Here is a 16,495-nt window from a genome sequence, read left to right on the forward strand (position 1 = left end):
GGACATGATGACGACTGAGCTTAGAGCGGGCTGGGGAAGGGTAACGTCAAGGAGCCCTTTACTTCCGTTAGAAGAAAGTCATTAGACGCTACAAGCTCACTGTCTGTTGCTGGAAGCTATTTCTTCTGTAGAAAGGGAACTGTGTTAATGGGCTTATGGATACCTTTTAATCAAGTACTCAGATAAAGGCTATTTTAATTAAATATCTTAAGACCACAAAGCCTCTTGTCCTGGAAACTCAGATTTCTTCCCAGGTTGGTCTGTTAGATGGGCTTTGTCGGAAGTGATGAAGAAAGAGTGTTTCTCTGTCTTGCTGGAGGATTGATAACATGTGGAGCTACACTTAGGACATGTCTGTTGTAGGGATGATGGGCTAAGATCTTTCCTTTGTAGAAGCCATCTTTTCTCTATCTTGTCATCTACCCTGACTCTCAGTATGGTCACCTGTCCTTGAGTCCATGCTGGGGTTACCTAATCAGTTTGCCCATCTCCACCTGCAGATTGCTGACTTCTGCTAAAATCTCAACTCAAAGCTCACCTCAATTCATTTTGCCTTGATGTGACCCTTTGGAACTCCACAAACTCATGCCCACTCACTGTGCATCTATCAACAAAGGCTTTCCTCCTTCATTTCTTATGCATGTGTCCCGAGTATTATTTCACATGTGGACATTTCTTCTTCTTCAATAAAATATAAACTCTTTGAAGAGGGAGACCCCGTAGACATTTGAATTGCCCAAAGAGCCATTAAAAAACTTTCCAAAAGCTTGATTAACCAAATTACATAGATTTGGTTAATTGAAGTCTTGGGTTAACTGAAAATTAAACATAAAACCATTTTGAGTTTGTATCAAGTTAAATTAAATTGAATCCATAAGAAACTCTGCCTTAGAAAGCATGATATAGTTGTTATTTCCATTTGTATGTAAGTATTCAGTGAAAGAAGTATTTGTAACATTTTATTTTTGTTGTTCAGAAGCCTTACTGTGAAATTTGATAGGTTTTTGCATAAGGTGGATTCTATGGATATTTATAAAAGACTGAGTTTTAGAGCCCACTTTTCTCACAGAGATATTTATGGAATGTTTCTTAGTGGGAATTACTATGTACAGATATTTTACAAAACAAGCACAAAGAGAAGTAACACTCAAATATGAGAAGAAAATGGTTAACATTTATTTTGGCATTGATGTACCATAAATCCGTGGATCAAAGAACACGTGACTTGAATTCACTTTGGGCCTCACATATCCTGAATTTGACATGAAAGTGTTTCTATTTAAGGAAAGAGATTTCGGGCTACACGTTCTAAATACCTAATTTCGAAAATAAATAATTTATTGTGGGAATAAAATGATTGTGCTCCAGCAGTCTTTGGGGGTTTTGGCTTTGCACAGGTCCACAAATCGTTCGTTAAGGTTGGTTGGGGCCATTCCAGGAATCAGGAGTCATATCGCGGCCACTTCAGCTGTGGGCTCTTGCTTATGGCTGGGTTTAGGTTGAGTTGTTATGTAAAACATTCGAAAGCCCCTCACCCCACCGCCCCTTTGAGCTTTCTGGCAGCTCATCTCTGTGAAGCCCTGAAATCTCTCTTAGAGTTTAGAGTTGGATTTGAATTGGGCTGCTGAATAATGGAATTGTGCTGTCTAATGTTAATCCCCTGGCAATCAGTCTTGTTGAAAAGAGCGTATGATTCAGTGGTGTAATGTAGAGGGAGCGTGGAGTGTATGGAGTAATGCAGAGAAAGGCCTGATTATGTCACAAATTTGGGAGATCGCCCAGCTAAACGTGGGCCAATAATGACACAATGCTGGTTGGGAATATCCATTAAAGCTCAACCCCAATAATTTTCCAAGCCTTGAACCTACTTTATAAATAGAAGCCAAAAGTCAGTGGAGTATAAGACATTTTCAGGAAAGATGGAGGTGTGAAATACTCTCATCTTTGCTCAAAACCCTCGTAATTGCTTTGAGAAGCACCAATAAAATAAGAATTGAGTCAGCTAAAGAGTCTCATGCAGACTTACAGTGTTGGCAGGCAGTCATTCTGAACATCTCAGCAAGCGGAGACAAAAGGGATTCAGGCTTGAACAACGAATTTCTGGTGGCCCTCAGGTCCAGGTTTCATAGATTGCTGCATGATAACAGCTTCTCCGCGACATCTCTGTTTCACAGAAAATCGGAGACTCTTTCCCAGCTAAAGTGAAGTGCTGTTCCTGTTCACATTCTCTGAGGTCTTATTTTTGTTGCTATGATACAAAGGTTTGTAGTGCAGATATTATGAAGCATCAAACTGGGTGAGATCTTTTTATTGAAATTCTTCCTCGGAAAGGCATTCCCATAAGCACTTTAGTGTAAAAGCCATGTAATTTAAGTGACATTCTCGTGTTCTGGAATTAAACAGCAAGCCATTGTTGTGTGCGAGGGAAATGCTTTCATTTATGCGAGCCCTTTGAGGAGCTTGCTTGATCCTCATTAAAATTGACACCATTACTTTTCAGCCATTTACTTGCGAGGGAAAATTAGTGTGAAGCTCCACATTTGGGTAATTGTGGCGACAATAAAACGGGTTCCCCTAAAATAGTTGGCTCTGGGAGGTGGTAAGTCTTTCTGTGGTTGATCAGTGAATGAGGCAGAAGCGCCGCTGCCTTCTGACAGAGACCCTGCCACCAAGAAGCCGCAACCTGGGATAAGTCATTTAACTTGGTTTCACTCTCCTTGTCTCAGGAAATGAGGGAGCTGTGACTCATTAATGTTAAAGGCCGCCTGGTATGGTGGACAGAGTGGCAGGTCTGTCACCCTCACCCTGGGCACTGAGAGAATTGGGACAAATAATTTAGCTTTTCTGAGCCTCTCTTTCCTCATCAGTAAAATTGAATGATGATACTTACCTTGTTCCTGTGATGGTTCTGTCAGTTTCCTAGGGACTGCTGTACCAAATCACCACAAACTGGATGGCTTCAAACAACAGAAGTTTATTCTCTGTCAGTTCTAGAAGCCACAAGTGAGACGTCAGGATGTTGGCATGGTTGGTTCCTTCTGGAGACTCAGAATCCGTTTCATGCCTCTCTCCCAGCTTCTGGTGGCCGTCTGCAGTCCTTGGCTGGTAGATGCATCACTCCAGTCTCTGGCTCTGTCTTTCCATGGCCTTCCTCTCTGTGTATGTCTCCAATCTCCCTCTGCCTCTCTCTGAGAAGGACACCTGTCATGGATTTAGGGCCCACCCTAAATCCAGGCTGATCTCATCTTGAGATCTTTAACTTAATTACAAAGACCTTGTTTCCAAATAGAGTCACATTCCAAGGTTCCAGGGGTTGGGATGTGGACTTACTCGTTTGGGGGAGCCACAACTGAACCCTCCGTAGCAGTTATGAGGAATTAGTTGGGTTAACAGATGGAAACACTGATGGCACCTAGGTGGCCGGCAACAAATGCTGGTTTCCTCCCTTCCAAACCTGATTCTTTTGAGAATTAGAAGGTATCTTTCATAGCTTTGATTAGACTCAATCAGAAGTTTCATTAAACAAACTGAATGCCCTGTTGGGACCAACAGAACTGGCCAATGTCTGACATTCACATGTCCTGCTGAGGTTTCCACCTTTGGTTGATGCTGTCATCAAGTCTGTCCCAGACTGATCTGGTTGCTTGACTTACAGAAGAGGAGCGTGGAGTTTGAGGGCTCCAAGTCCATCCGGTTGGCCTCCCCCGCCCCTCTCGTCCAATCTTACTGTTGAGGAAATTCAGATTCCGTGGGCTTAGTGATTTTCTAAGGACTTGGAGGAACTTCGGAGCTGGGACCTCCATCTGGATCCGCTCGAATCCTAGAGTAATGCTTTGTGCACCACAGACTGACATCCCTGCTTTACTGTGGTGTGGACCAGCAGCGACTGCTGCAGCAAGACTCTAGAAAGGGCTGCTGTTACCCCCACTCCATGTCTAGCTCTTTGTTGTAAGAAACAAAAAAGGGAGGGGGAGAGACAGAAGTATTCAAAAGATCAGTTGCTCCTTTTTACTCATCTAGATCCTTTCTTTTTCTCCTTGTGGATGTCCAGTTCTGCATTCCCAGGGACCATCAGATAACTTTTGAGCTTTTCACCTGGCATTGGATAGTTTGAGGGGCAGAGGGCAGTGGAGGTGGAAACAATGCCTCTGGATTTGCTGAGGCTGGCCATGCCTTCGCATCTATCAATCTAACTTTACAGAAATTTCTCCTCCCTGGGGACAAGAGCTGTACGTGGCAGACAGTGTCAGTGCATGGTTGGGAGCCGCTCAGGGCCAAGAATCTCTTCTGGCTGGGTGGAGATCACTCAGGCTTCCTCACCAGCCCCGACTTGCTCGGCGTAGACCAGAATGGTCCTGTGGTCTAGCCCTTGACATAAATCTGCTGTAACTCGGCTCTGGACATGATAGGACGCAGCCTGAAAGCACGAAGGAATCCGTCACAGTGTGAACTCCCCCTCAGGTGTGTATTGAGGTGGAATGAAGTCTTTTATTCCAAGCACTGACTGATAGCCTGACTGTGGGGTTGACACCTGGCAATGAGCTTTTGGCAGCTCGTCCCCAGTGGGAGAAGGAGAAATTGCGTAAATTGTTTACTGCTTGGGGCAGCCTCTGTCCTGAGAAGAAGACAAAGGCTCCAGTGTGATCCCTGAGCAGAAGGAAGGGACTGAGGCAAGTTAGAGTCCCTCACACCACACTTCTCCAGTGTGAATTTTGGACTCTTTGGGTTTGCAACAAAGTAGCATTTAAGTAAATGAAGAAAGGGGTGGCCTCGTTAATTAATTAACCGGTTGGTTTATTACTGAAGCTGTCAAAATTAGGATCATTCCTGCTCACTTGCACCTTATGGAAGACCTTTCTCTGTCTTCGTTTCCATTATGTCATGGCTTCTAGACAAAGCTTTTGATTCTCTGCGGGATGAGGGGTGGCTGTGTGGTCAGTAGCATTTAAACTACGCAACAGCACGTATCCGGAGATTTTCACACATTGAACACCTGACTCTCGGGTTCTGAGTTGCAGCGCTTGTGCACTTCCCTGGTCCTCACCAGGCCTCAGCTCCACAGAGCCCCTTTGCATCCCGAATTTGAACGATCTTGACCTAGAGACTTCCTGGCCAGTCTCATTTGATTTTCCATGGTCATGATCTTGCTGCCAACGAAATCTTTTCCATTTCTTGCTCTAAGTTTAAGACTTGGTGTTATCTTGATACTGGTTCTTCATGCTAGCTCTAGAGTTGTGAAATCTAGCCAGAGGGGAGGCAGAAAGCCCCACAACTGAAAATGGATCAAGGTGCCAGGCCAGGTAATCAGTCACAGCGAGTGCCTTTGTAAGTGGGCTTGTCTAGCTCACATAGAATCATGGAACTGGAACAGAATTGAGTAGGAAGCAAAGTCCTTTTGCTGATTTTGTGGTTCTAGCCCTGGTACCCCATCAACCCTCTAGGGTCTCCACTCCTTGCCGGGTGGCACCCATGGAGGTTCTGGTGGGAATTACATGGGAGGGCAGTTCAAATTATGTTTCTATCCTTTGCTAGCTCTGTGACCTTGGAAGTCATGGGACCTCTGAGCCTCACTTCACTCGTCTCTAAAATAGGGGTGATGACACATTTTCCTTGTAGCGCCTTTGGGAGGATGAGGCAGGAGGGCATTGCTTTTAAATAATAGTACCATGAGATTGTTCGTTGCTCTTATTTGGTGGTCTCACGCCTCCTCTCGTATCTTTAGTCTGAGACAGGCACATTCAGCTCAGCCCTGGTTAACAGAGTGGTCAATCTTTTCCTTTCCTCGGGACAGAGATTTCAAAACTTCCTTTGGTAGCTACTGTTTAATGAGATTTTGGTTGCTACAGAATGGCTTTTCATACCTGTTTCACAAGAGGGATCCCAGGGGGCAAAAGCTGGTCAGCGAGTGACTGCATCACCCCATGTGTACTGACCAGCGAATAAGTGCTCTCCTGCAGGACTGATACCAGCAAGAAGTTACTCCTTCCAGGCATTGGTGTCTGTGGGTGCCAACTCGGGGGTTGGAGCAGGCACACGCCAGCATGGATGGGGCACGTTAGATCTTTGCAATATCAGCATTTTTGCCGTGTTCTCTACAAGCTATCAATTGCCCTCTGCCCCATAGTTGAGGAAGGAAGCCTTATTGATTGCTTTAGATTCTGGCAGGGGGCCTGGCTGAGGTGGCTGGGGAGAGGGCTAATATTTGATCTCTTATCTAATCTTTGGCATCAAGTCTATGGTGTGGGCAAAGAGGATGTAGAAGTGTTACAGACTGGTTAATGTCTTACAGCGTTTTGTAAGAAGGAGGTCTCTTCACCATACCTGGAGATAATTCGGGTCGGGGCACAGGGCAGAGAGAAAGCTGCTGTTCTCTAAGCATGGGCAAGTAAGCTTGGCATGAAGATACGGATTCGCTCATGGCAGTTACAGCGCCCAGTAATGGGCTAGAACTTAGTGAGATTTCTATCAGCATGTGCTGACTTGAAATAGTAGAAAAACAGTTTAATGATTTACTTATATTTGGAGTTTTGTGGTTCTTAACCTATTGCAAATTCTGAAGCAGGCAGTCTTCAGAGTTTCTCTCTAAACTCACTTATTCATAGAACATCAATTAATGAACACCTTTATAAATCGAAAGACCCAGATTGGGAAGTGTTATGCCAACTCTCGTTAAGATGTGAGCATAGAAATGGGATCATATTTTTGCCTTTTTATGATGCATCCACCAGCTGGCTTTTATGGATTCCCCCTCCCTTAGCACACCCCACTGCTGTATTCATCGTCTTTGTGTTTGGTTATTTTCACAGTTGAGGAGAAGGTAGGGCAGAAATGATCTAGTGTTGTAGCAGGGATGTGCTCCCAACTTAGAGGACAGATTTGAGTTAGAAAAGTGGCTTTTGGAGTTACTGTCACGTCTTTCACCATAGTGGGTCGAATGCTGGTTGGTGGGTAGGGAGGAGATGGCTGAGGGTGGGGTATTGGTGTTGCTGTGGGAAATTTTCTGTTTCTTTCTGAGAAGAGAGAGGTGAGGAGGTAAAAGCGTCATTGCCTTGGTCTGGAGGGAGGATACAGAGCAGAGCCCTCCGGCAGGGATGACCTCTATTTATTGTATGGTAGTGATGAATCCTCCGTCTGTGGAGCAGCCTGTTCTTGGCCTGGAGGAGACATGACAATCGGTTGAATGACACACGGGCTTTGCCCTCTTGGGGTTCTCATGTCACAGCACAAAAGACCCCAGACTGTCACAGTGAGATGATAGTAAATAGGGATGGAGATTCCTGGATCTTGATAGAACTTCTACTTTTCCTTTCTCTCACTCAGAGCCTCCCCTTATGGGATTCTCTCAAACAAGGCCTGTAGCAATTCTGTCCATCCCGAATAAGTGTACAAATCAGCAGGTCAGATCGTGCCCCAGACGTACTCCCCACCATGTCACGATGAAAGTGATCTTTTGCGAGACAGGCATTAGATAGGCTTCCAGAAGGATCTTTCAGAAGTTGTGCTCTATTTGAAAAAGGAAGTCTTCGTTTTGTTTGGTTCAGTATACACTCTGGATTGGGACTGAAAAGTGACAGATGTAGTCCTTTAAATTTTACATTTTGTCCAAAAGAAAACCATTCTGTGTGTGAAACCACCGCTGAATGTTCAATAGGGAATGGGCTGGGCCACACACTCAAGTCATCCCATCCAGCTTGGACAGGGAGAAGAGAAGTGGAAGTCGAATTGGTGCCTTTTGTGAGCCGGGTGACTATTCTGAAGCTTCTCTTTAGATGATGTGAATAGCAAGGAGAATCTGAATCACTTTTATTTTCAGTGTCTGAGTTTGCCTCTAAGAAAACAAATGAGGATTTATAGTTCGACTTCTCATGTGGTTCGTTACCAAAGGGAGGCATTTCTTGTTTGCTCAGATGGGCTGAAAGCTTTGGCTTCTGCTCCAGCCACCCCAGGAGCAAAATAAGGCATCTGAGAGATTAGTGTGATAGATTTTTCTAGACTTCCTCTAGAAGTAAGGCTTTTTAATGGTGAAAGTTGATGAAACCTGTCAACATTATTACTGTGGACATCTTTCCGTGTCTATACATATTGCTCTCATTCATTCTTATTAGTGGCCCATGTGCTATTCTGTCACGGCCATGGTATAATTTATTTAATCGTTCCCCCGTCGGTGGATATTTAGGTTGTGTAGGTCTTTTGTTTTCCAGTTACAGAAAAGGCTACAGTGACAAGCTTTGTAGACTCCTATTTGTTGGGCACCTGGGTGAATTACTTTTCTAGGACAAATTTCTAGAGGTGGCCTAAGTGGATCCTTTTTGGTAGATTCCAGCAAAACATTTTCAACCAAGAGAGCCTCATTTGGAGTGCCGCTGTCTTTGGGGACTCCCGAAGAAGCTCCCTTTTAGCCTCTTTGCAAGTCATTTGGAAGAAGGTATTCTAATTCAGAGTTCAGCCTTTGTAATAAGAGGCTATGTTTAATTCCTGGACTATTTCTTTCTTTCTTTTTTTGTTTTTTTGCGTTTCTAGCATACTCTTCTCATGAAGGGAACCCAGCTATGCAGACAGCAGCTGATAATCTGGCATTCCTGAAAGATGTTGCACCCCCTGTGGCAAGTGGCAGGGTGCTGGGGCTCTGTGGCGTAGCTCCCCAGCGTGACTGCTCAGCTGTGTTTACCCCAGCTCCTCAGGAGGGAGCCTGAGCAGACTGACGTCTGAGTTTTACATCAGTGTGAAAACCATGCACAATACAGGGAGGGACCTTGTGCAGAGTCTGTGTGTCAGGAGAGAGAAAAGCTCTCCTTTTGTAAACTGGACAAGATGAATATACTTAACTAACGGAAAAGGCGGGTTTTCTGTGACCCTATATCTTGTTCACTCTGTGAAATATCCTTTTTTTAATTGTTTTAATATACATATAACATAAAATGCACCATTGTAACCATTTTTGAGCGTACAATTCAGTGGCATTAAGTATAACCACATTGTTGTGCAACCATCACCACTATCCATTCGCAGAACTTTGCATCATCCCAAAGCTGTGTCTTCTTTTCACGAAAGGAAAGGCGTTTTTGAACCTAAATTTGACCTAACTTTGTGATCCCCAAGGGGTCATAGTTCTGGTTTAACTTTTTGAAGGCACAGAGAGAGCTCAGGGTATTGTAAACATTTGGGGTGTAAATAACACACAGGCCTGCTGCTGTAATTTGCCCAAGAAGACCTAAATTGACACCCAGCTGGTAGAAGCCACTCATCCCCCAGCCAAATAATACCGTCTCTGACATTAATTAGGGAAGGCACTTTGCCTCCACCTGCTCTGGTCTTCCCAGGCCGCTGGCCTCAGCTAGCACTTACTCGGCTTCTCCAGCTCATCGAGCAGGCACAAAGGAATTAGTGGTGTTTTGCTTCTAGCATTTCACATGGTGCAGCCTCCGTAAGTCACTGAGGGACCCCAGAGCTGGAGGGATGACACTTAGGCCTGCCCCAAAGAAGCTTGCTCTGCAGACTTTGCGCTCTCTGTTGAGAAACATGTATGTTTTGGAGGAAGCTGGATCCCCAGCCCCATTCTGTAAGACTTTCCAGAGTCGGATGTCCAGGCAGGAGGAAAATGAGGCTCAGCTAAGCCTAGGACAGAGAAAGAGCAGCAAACCAGTCACTTCCTACAAAAACGCATTTTTCCTTTTCTTTTTTTTTAAAGAAAAATAATTCCAGGTGCCCAGCATCCCAGGCCCCACTAGTCTGTTCTAGAAGATGTCAGGCCAAAATAGTGGCCATGGGTACCTTGATTCTTTCTGAAAGGATACTGCTTCTTCTCAACCTATATCCTAACCTTACCTTTTCCCACTGGTCATTTTTAGTTCTGACTTCCTTTTGTGCCAGTCTCCAGAGGCTGGAGCAAGCTTCGGGAAAACTCAACTCAGAAGCCAACTGGATTGAGCCTGTCTGGTTTGAGTGCATTAGGCGGAGTCCTGACAAGGCAATGAACTCATTCCACTAATGGTAATTAGCGTGAGGTCTTTAGCAGGTTGTTGGGCTCCTCAGACTTCAGAAAGGCTTTGATCGGCCTCCCCTAATAACCATGCCCCATGCTAACTGGTTTAGTGCGTTTTTATGCAACAAAAGCAACCACCGCCTCCTCTTTAGAAAAAAGCTAGGCTGGGCTTTAGAAACAAGACTTCTCGGTTGTTTTCCCTTGTCTTCCCAATCGCAGAATGTTCTTTCCCTATTCAGCCCCTTGGAGTTGCTAAGAAACTCCATTTTAGAGGAAAGGTAATTAAATTTTGATTTTAATTTAAAGACAGGCAGGCAGGGTTCTCTCGGCTCCTGACGTGAATGTGCGTCCGGGAGCAGGGGACTGGCCGCGTCCAGATCACTCCCAGGCACTCAGCGTGATTCGAGTCTCTTGGTGTTTTGCTGCCAGAGAGCGGTTTTGAAATGGTTCTTTGCGGCAGGCACTGCTTAACTTTTGGGGAGAAATACTTAGAAAACCAGTGGGTGCTGGGAAACCAGCTACTCTGGGCTTGATTAATTTATAGGTGTAATTTAAGAAGCTGGTTCTCCTTCTGATCCCGAGATGCGTATTTACTGAGCCTGTCGACATGAGGCCTCTCTGCTTGGTGGACCTTTTTTTATAGCTTTTGCTGTGTCGGAGCAAAAGTTGTAGATCTCTTATGAGCAAACATATTATTATGTCCAGAGGAGGACTGGCATGTTATAAGGTTTCAATGGTCAATTAACAGAGATTTATTCTTTGTCACTCAGGTATTTTCTCTCTCTCTCTCTGGTTCTCAATAATTACCCCTTGGAATGGAGCAGGCTGTTTTCCCCCTGCCCTCGTGCTTGTGGCTCCCAGCTTCAGGCCAGGGTTTGGGGGGAGTCAGTCCTGATATTTAGAGTCCTAGCAGCCGGGCCTTCTGCTTTAGTAAAGTGGACTCATGTGGAGCACTTGACAAAAGGGAGGGAGAGAGAGACAGAGAAAACATGGGGGAGAGAATGTCTTTTTTAGAGCACTTCAGCCTGTGTTTACTACGCATTTATTTGGTGGAAGCTCATTCCAGCAGTGCAGCCAACTGTCCCGTCGGCAGCTGCCGCACCCTTTGGACTCCTTTCCACTCTGTCTTAATTTGGAATTCACACAGGGACCTTAGAATTGCTGTTTTAAAGGTTCTCATCCTGTTTCAGGTCTGTGTACTGTACATCTGCAACCTGCTGCATTGAGAATATATATTTTAAAAAATTGCAGTAAAGACGCAGAGGTGAACTGCTTGTCAGTTGTTCTGTTTTCTGTGTATTTGTTTTACTCCCTCTATAAAGAGGAAGATCTGTTTTGTATAATATCTGCAAGTTAATCATGCTGTAAGAGAACGTGGCCTAAAACTGTAAATCTTCCCTGGTGGAGAAGATGTGAGTTTTGTTGTCACCTAGAAGAACAAGAGATGGGCCAAGCTCGGGTTTTATTCTCTCATCCAGAGATAATTCATTGACCAATTCAGTTTATATTAGCTTGCTGCCCAAAACGTTGCAAACCGAGGGGTTTGGTTTGCCCAGGTCCTGGAGGGGTTCCGGGGAGAGCACATTAGCCATTGGAGGGTCTTGGTCATCACTGTGCCCACCATCTTCCTGCAGTGCTTCCCAAGTGGACCCTGGGCCCGGCCACCTGCTCTGCCTGTCTCTGCAGGAGTGCCACCCAGCCTGCTCCCCCGGCTGCTGTCTGCGCCCTGCTTTCACCCCAACTTTTCAGAAGTTACAAGAGGAGTCCAAGTGCTGTCGTCCCCCTTACCTACTGATCACTGTTCTTAAGGGTCTGACGGACACTAAGGGCAGAGTGATGGCTGAAGGGTGTGACGGGGGAGCGCCATGCTCTGCAGATGCTGGCATCCCGGGACCTCTTCCAAGATGTTTCAGGCCTCGTTCTCCAACTTGTTTAAGGGCAGAGAATAAGGTTGCAAAGGAAATCAAAGCCTGATGTGGAGAAACGAAACATGAGGCCTACTGACTTTTTAAAAACATTTTAAATAACATTCTCTAAGGTTTCATTTTATACTGAAGGCAGCTGTAATAAGTTTTGGAAGACGGTGTAAGGTTTCGATTACAGAGCGATCTCGCCTGCAGTTTTTGTACCCAAAGTGAGAGAGGGCCGAGGGGGAGTCGGGGAGGTTAAGAGGTTTTTTTGTATAAGGTGAGAAAATTTGAAAGGATGAATTCAAGAGTGCAAGCGGGTAACGTTTGGTATGCCGTAATTTGCAAATGCAATAACATTAAACCATTGCAAAGATTTTTGTGCCTGTGTGTGAAAATAGTCCGGATAGCCGTGGAATAACTTAATAACTGGAGCTCAGCAGCACGTTGACCACAAGTGAAACAGGACTGCAGCTCCGCAGCGGGTCTTGCCAGTGTTGCCCCAGTGACTAAATTCTCTGCTGAAGGCTGGCGCAGGCCAGAGATGTGGGGCTGTATGAAAGCACTCATTGTTCACGGGGCATCGTTATTTGGTATTACATGCACAATGTTTGCTTGTGAAACGATTTATAGAAACAAGTATGTTTAAGAAAGAAGACTTGGTTTGAAATTCCGTTGATCTGGCTTATGACATTTAAGATTTTATAGTACCTTTGTTTCTAAGAATAAATATTTAGGTCCACTCTAAATATTTATCTTTGAACACACAAACGCTTGAGCGTAAAACTGGAAAACTGAGCCAGAGAATGAATTGATACCTAAAATTCACTTTTCTATGGGCAGGAGTAAACCACTTCAATATTTGATCAGTACAAAGGGGCGTATTTTGTGTGCTTGGCTGGCAGTATCCAGCCCAGAGGACAGCTCCCCTCACACTCGATCTCTTGAGAGGAGGCCTGGTGAGGAGAGTGTGTGGACTTAACTCTGTTCTTCTCATGTGGATGGGGCCAGCTGGGGTTAAACCAGATCTCCATCCCTGCCAGCTGCAAGCGGGTCCCTGTAGCATCCAGCTGGCTGCCAGGCCTGCCCAGGAGGCTTGCTGCGGCCCATCGCTGGGATGATGTATCAGCCAAAGAGTGAGGATTTCTGGTGATGTTTGAAGGGATCCCAGCTTTGAGATTTTCTGCCCACAAAAAGTAGCAGTCTTGACTTCTGGGTTTTTTGCTCAGCCTATGTAGATGATATTGGGACAAATGAATGACTTCTTTGGGGGCTCTGAAATCCACATCTTTTTGCTATGTAAATCTAGGTGTCTGTGAAGTGATGGGAGATTCTGGAATGAAATGTGCTAAGAGTAACCACTAGCACTTTTTCTTTGTTTTTTTAAAAATGTTTTTAAAGACCAGCAACAGGCTTATGCAGTAAAATCAATTTGCACATGGTCTGGCTCTTGACCAACAAATTCCACATAATGACATTTTAATCTGCAAGGCCCAAATATGGAAAGACGTAGGTATCTATCCTTCTGGTTTGCTGTTTCCAGCCCAGTGCACGGGCTACGCAGGTGCAGTGTGGAGACATCCTTGGTGTGTTGGGCTGGTTGGGATCTTGTTATTTCCCTTGGCAACTTTTTAAGCTGGAGGTTAAAGGCAGTGGTCTCCACAGTCTGCTGAGGGAGACGGGGAGGATGGCTGGTACATGTGGGGATGGGGCGATAACCGAATGGACAGGTGTCTGGATATGGGTGGCTTTTGACTGAGCTGCCATGTAGGAAGGTTCTGGTCCGTTTGTTTTTATAGTGCCTTTGTGGACAAAATCACACAGTAGGCTGGTCTGTTACTTGATTCTTGAGGACCCTTGTGTGTAGATTCCACACACTTTGACATAGTTGCCTCTAAAGATTTCTGCAGAGACCGCCTCTGAACTGGAGAGGAACCTTTCCAGGGATGAGACAAGAGGGGGTGTCGTTTGTTGAGAACTTTTTCCCGAGAGAGAAAGGCAAGACAAGTGAGAGCGGGGAGTAATTGCAAGCATACCCTCTGTGGGGCCTCCCTAAGACAGTCTACACCATGACTAGGGTTTGCGAAGCAGTGGCACTTTGTTTCTTTCAGTGCCACATCTGAATAAGCTAAGGAATGTCTACTTGTGCATCTCCCGTGTGGCACACAGTAACACAATATTTATCAAGGAAATGAATGGATGAATGGAACGATGAATGAATGGAGTAAATCCATGCTAAAGAGATGAAACTAGTTGTTCATTTGATCTATTCATAACTTTGGGCTTTAGCTTTTAGTTTATTTTCTTTTTAAAACAAGAGATGGAAGTCTTCTTAGAGCATCTTAGAAGTGTATCGGGAGGCACTGTGTGTAGGAGGATTTTGGTATTCAGGGTGACCTTAAAGTTAGTCTTGTCACTTACCTGTGATGTTAAGCTATGGGCAAGGTGAGTTTCCGATATGATCCCAAATGGAATAATTGAAGGAGCACCCATTCCCCTGACATTTGTCTTTGAGATTGTCAAAATAAAATCTCTTCCTTTGTTCATTAGGTGGCCATGGGCAACCAATAACTTGAGATATAATAAGTTCTTTTCCCAGTTTTCTAAATAAGTATTCTTTTTACAAGGGTCGCACTCCAGCAGTCTCTTTGAAGTTGTTTTTGTTATGCATTGGGCCTCGGTGTTATTTCAAAGGAGTCAGCCAGCAGACTTGAGGCCTTTTTGGCTTGAGTTCATGAACAGCCTTCTGGACAACACAACTTATTTATTCCTTTCTCCTCCTCGCATCCCCGATCCCCCTTTCTCCCCTCTCTCCATCAGAGCGATCACCACACCGGCCCATCCTCCAAGCTGGACTGCCAGCAAATGCCTCCACCGTGGTGGGAGGCGATGTGGAGTTTGTCTGCAAAGTTTACAGCGATGCCCAGCCCCACATCCAGTGGATCAAACATGTGGAAAAGAACGGCAGTAAATACGGGCCCGACGGGCTGCCCTACCTCAAAGTTCTGAAGGTGAGGACTTTCTGAATCTGAAGGTACCCACAACTGGGGTCTCCCTGATGGGTCTGGCCACAGGTGCTTTGATTTCCTGTTGAATTTGAGAGAAGGTGATTCTCCCATTTGACTGGTCAGTACAGAGTGCGTTTGGAGAATCAGTAGATCATTAGGCTTGCTAATAAAATTTCAGAAGGGAGCTTTGAGGCAGTGGAAGGACCCCTAAAGTTAGAGTCAGAATAGTTCAGCTGTTTATCAGCTCTGAGATCTTAGAGGAGACGTTCAGGCATAGCCGCACATCTGTAAAAGTGGGAACCAGATGATATCTCCCCTACGGGGCGGTTGGGCAGAATAAATGGGATGGAGTAGATGGAAGGAGCTGTGTAAGCTCCAGGCATTGTGCCAGTGTTGACTGTTACGCTGCTGCTGTTTTCTCTTACTATGACGTTGGGGTCGAATTTTAGTAGCCACTTTTTAGAAACAGTTTAAATTTTCCTTTTAAGAGAAATTCCTTAATCTTTGAGATTCACTCACACGCAGTTTAGACAATAAACTTTAGAAAATGCTTCTGTGCTAGTGAAGTGTTGAACCGGAAACTTTCTTCTTATATTTCTTATTTGGTTTCTTGCAAGTCCCTGTTTTAATAGCATCAGCCTCTTTATTTTTTAGATTTGTCTTGCTCTTCAGGATGGTGATAGCAAGTGGCAGCTAAGTCTGTGCACTTCTTAACCACTCGCTGCCTACCATGCCTGCCCCATTTAGTTGCCGGTAGAGAATGTCCTTAATAACAGCAGCCTTTCTGTAGAACCATAGGCGGCTGAACCAAGAACTCTTAACCAGCGAGGTGTTCTCTCCAGCTGAGAATACCAAGGATCAAAACAGCTGGACGAAGGTGACCATCCTGGGGTACTGCTAACCCATTCGGCTAGATATTGATCACACACTTCCACCCTCTCAAGAGCACCGGGTCACTTCTACTGTGCACCAGTTGACTTATTTTGTTCTTTCTAAACCCACAGCCCTTTAATGCTGCTGTTTAGATGTGATGGAGGTTGTTTTTTTGTGGGTGTGTTGGTGGTGGGACCCTAGACAGTGCAAAGTCCTTCCCGGTTGGTTGGCTGTTACATTGTTCTCCTGTGTCTGTTCCAGCACTCGGGGATAAATAGTTCCAATGCAGAAGTGCTGGCTCTGTTCAATGTGACTGAGGCGGATGCTGGGGAGTATATATGTAAGGTCTCCAATTATATAGGGCAGGCCAACCAGTCTGCCTGGCTCACTGTCCTGCCAAAACAGCAAGGTAACAACGTTTTTGTTTTTTTGTTTTTTTAAACGAAGGCTGGATATAGAAGCTGAAAGACTTGGTGCTTTGGGAGACTGCAGGCAGCTTATAGGATGACTCTGTGGCTTTGGTATATTCATAATCATCTTTCTTTGGTGATGCAGCTGGTAGGATGCCAGCAGCCATGGAAAAATGCCCACAATGTTCAAAGTGATTCCTCTAATTTCTTCTAAAGATTCCCCTCCACCCCCACCCAGTTTTTAAGTTGTTCCTTCTGGTTTATCTTGTTTGGGCTGCACATTTCCCATCATTACTGCCCTTAAACACCATTTTA

The 16,495-nt window shown here is 45.0% G+C and overlaps 1 protein-coding gene across 36 annotated transcripts in view; it reads left to right on the forward strand.

Annotated features, from left to right (window-relative positions):
- The window catches only part of FGFR2 (fibroblast growth factor receptor 2), a 103,045-nt gene that overhangs the window by 49,370 nt on the left and 37,180 nt on the right, over positions 1-16,495 (forward strand). For 19 of the 36 annotated variants that reach the window (XM_070264123.1, XM_070262679.1, XM_070269390.1 and 16 more), the window contains 2 exon segments: positions 14,710-14,900; positions 16,032-16,179. In XM_070264123.1, the coding sequence (XP_070120224.1) occupies positions 14,710-14,900; positions 16,032-16,179 (339 nt within the window). 36 annotated transcript variants of the gene reach the window in all.

The sequence above is a fragment of the Equus caballus genome, chromosome 1 (genome assembly GCF_041296265.1).
Source record: "Equus caballus isolate H_3958 breed thoroughbred chromosome 1, TB-T2T, whole genome shotgun sequence".
NCBI classification, from domain to species: Eukaryota; Metazoa; Chordata; class Mammalia; order Perissodactyla; family Equidae; genus Equus; species Equus caballus.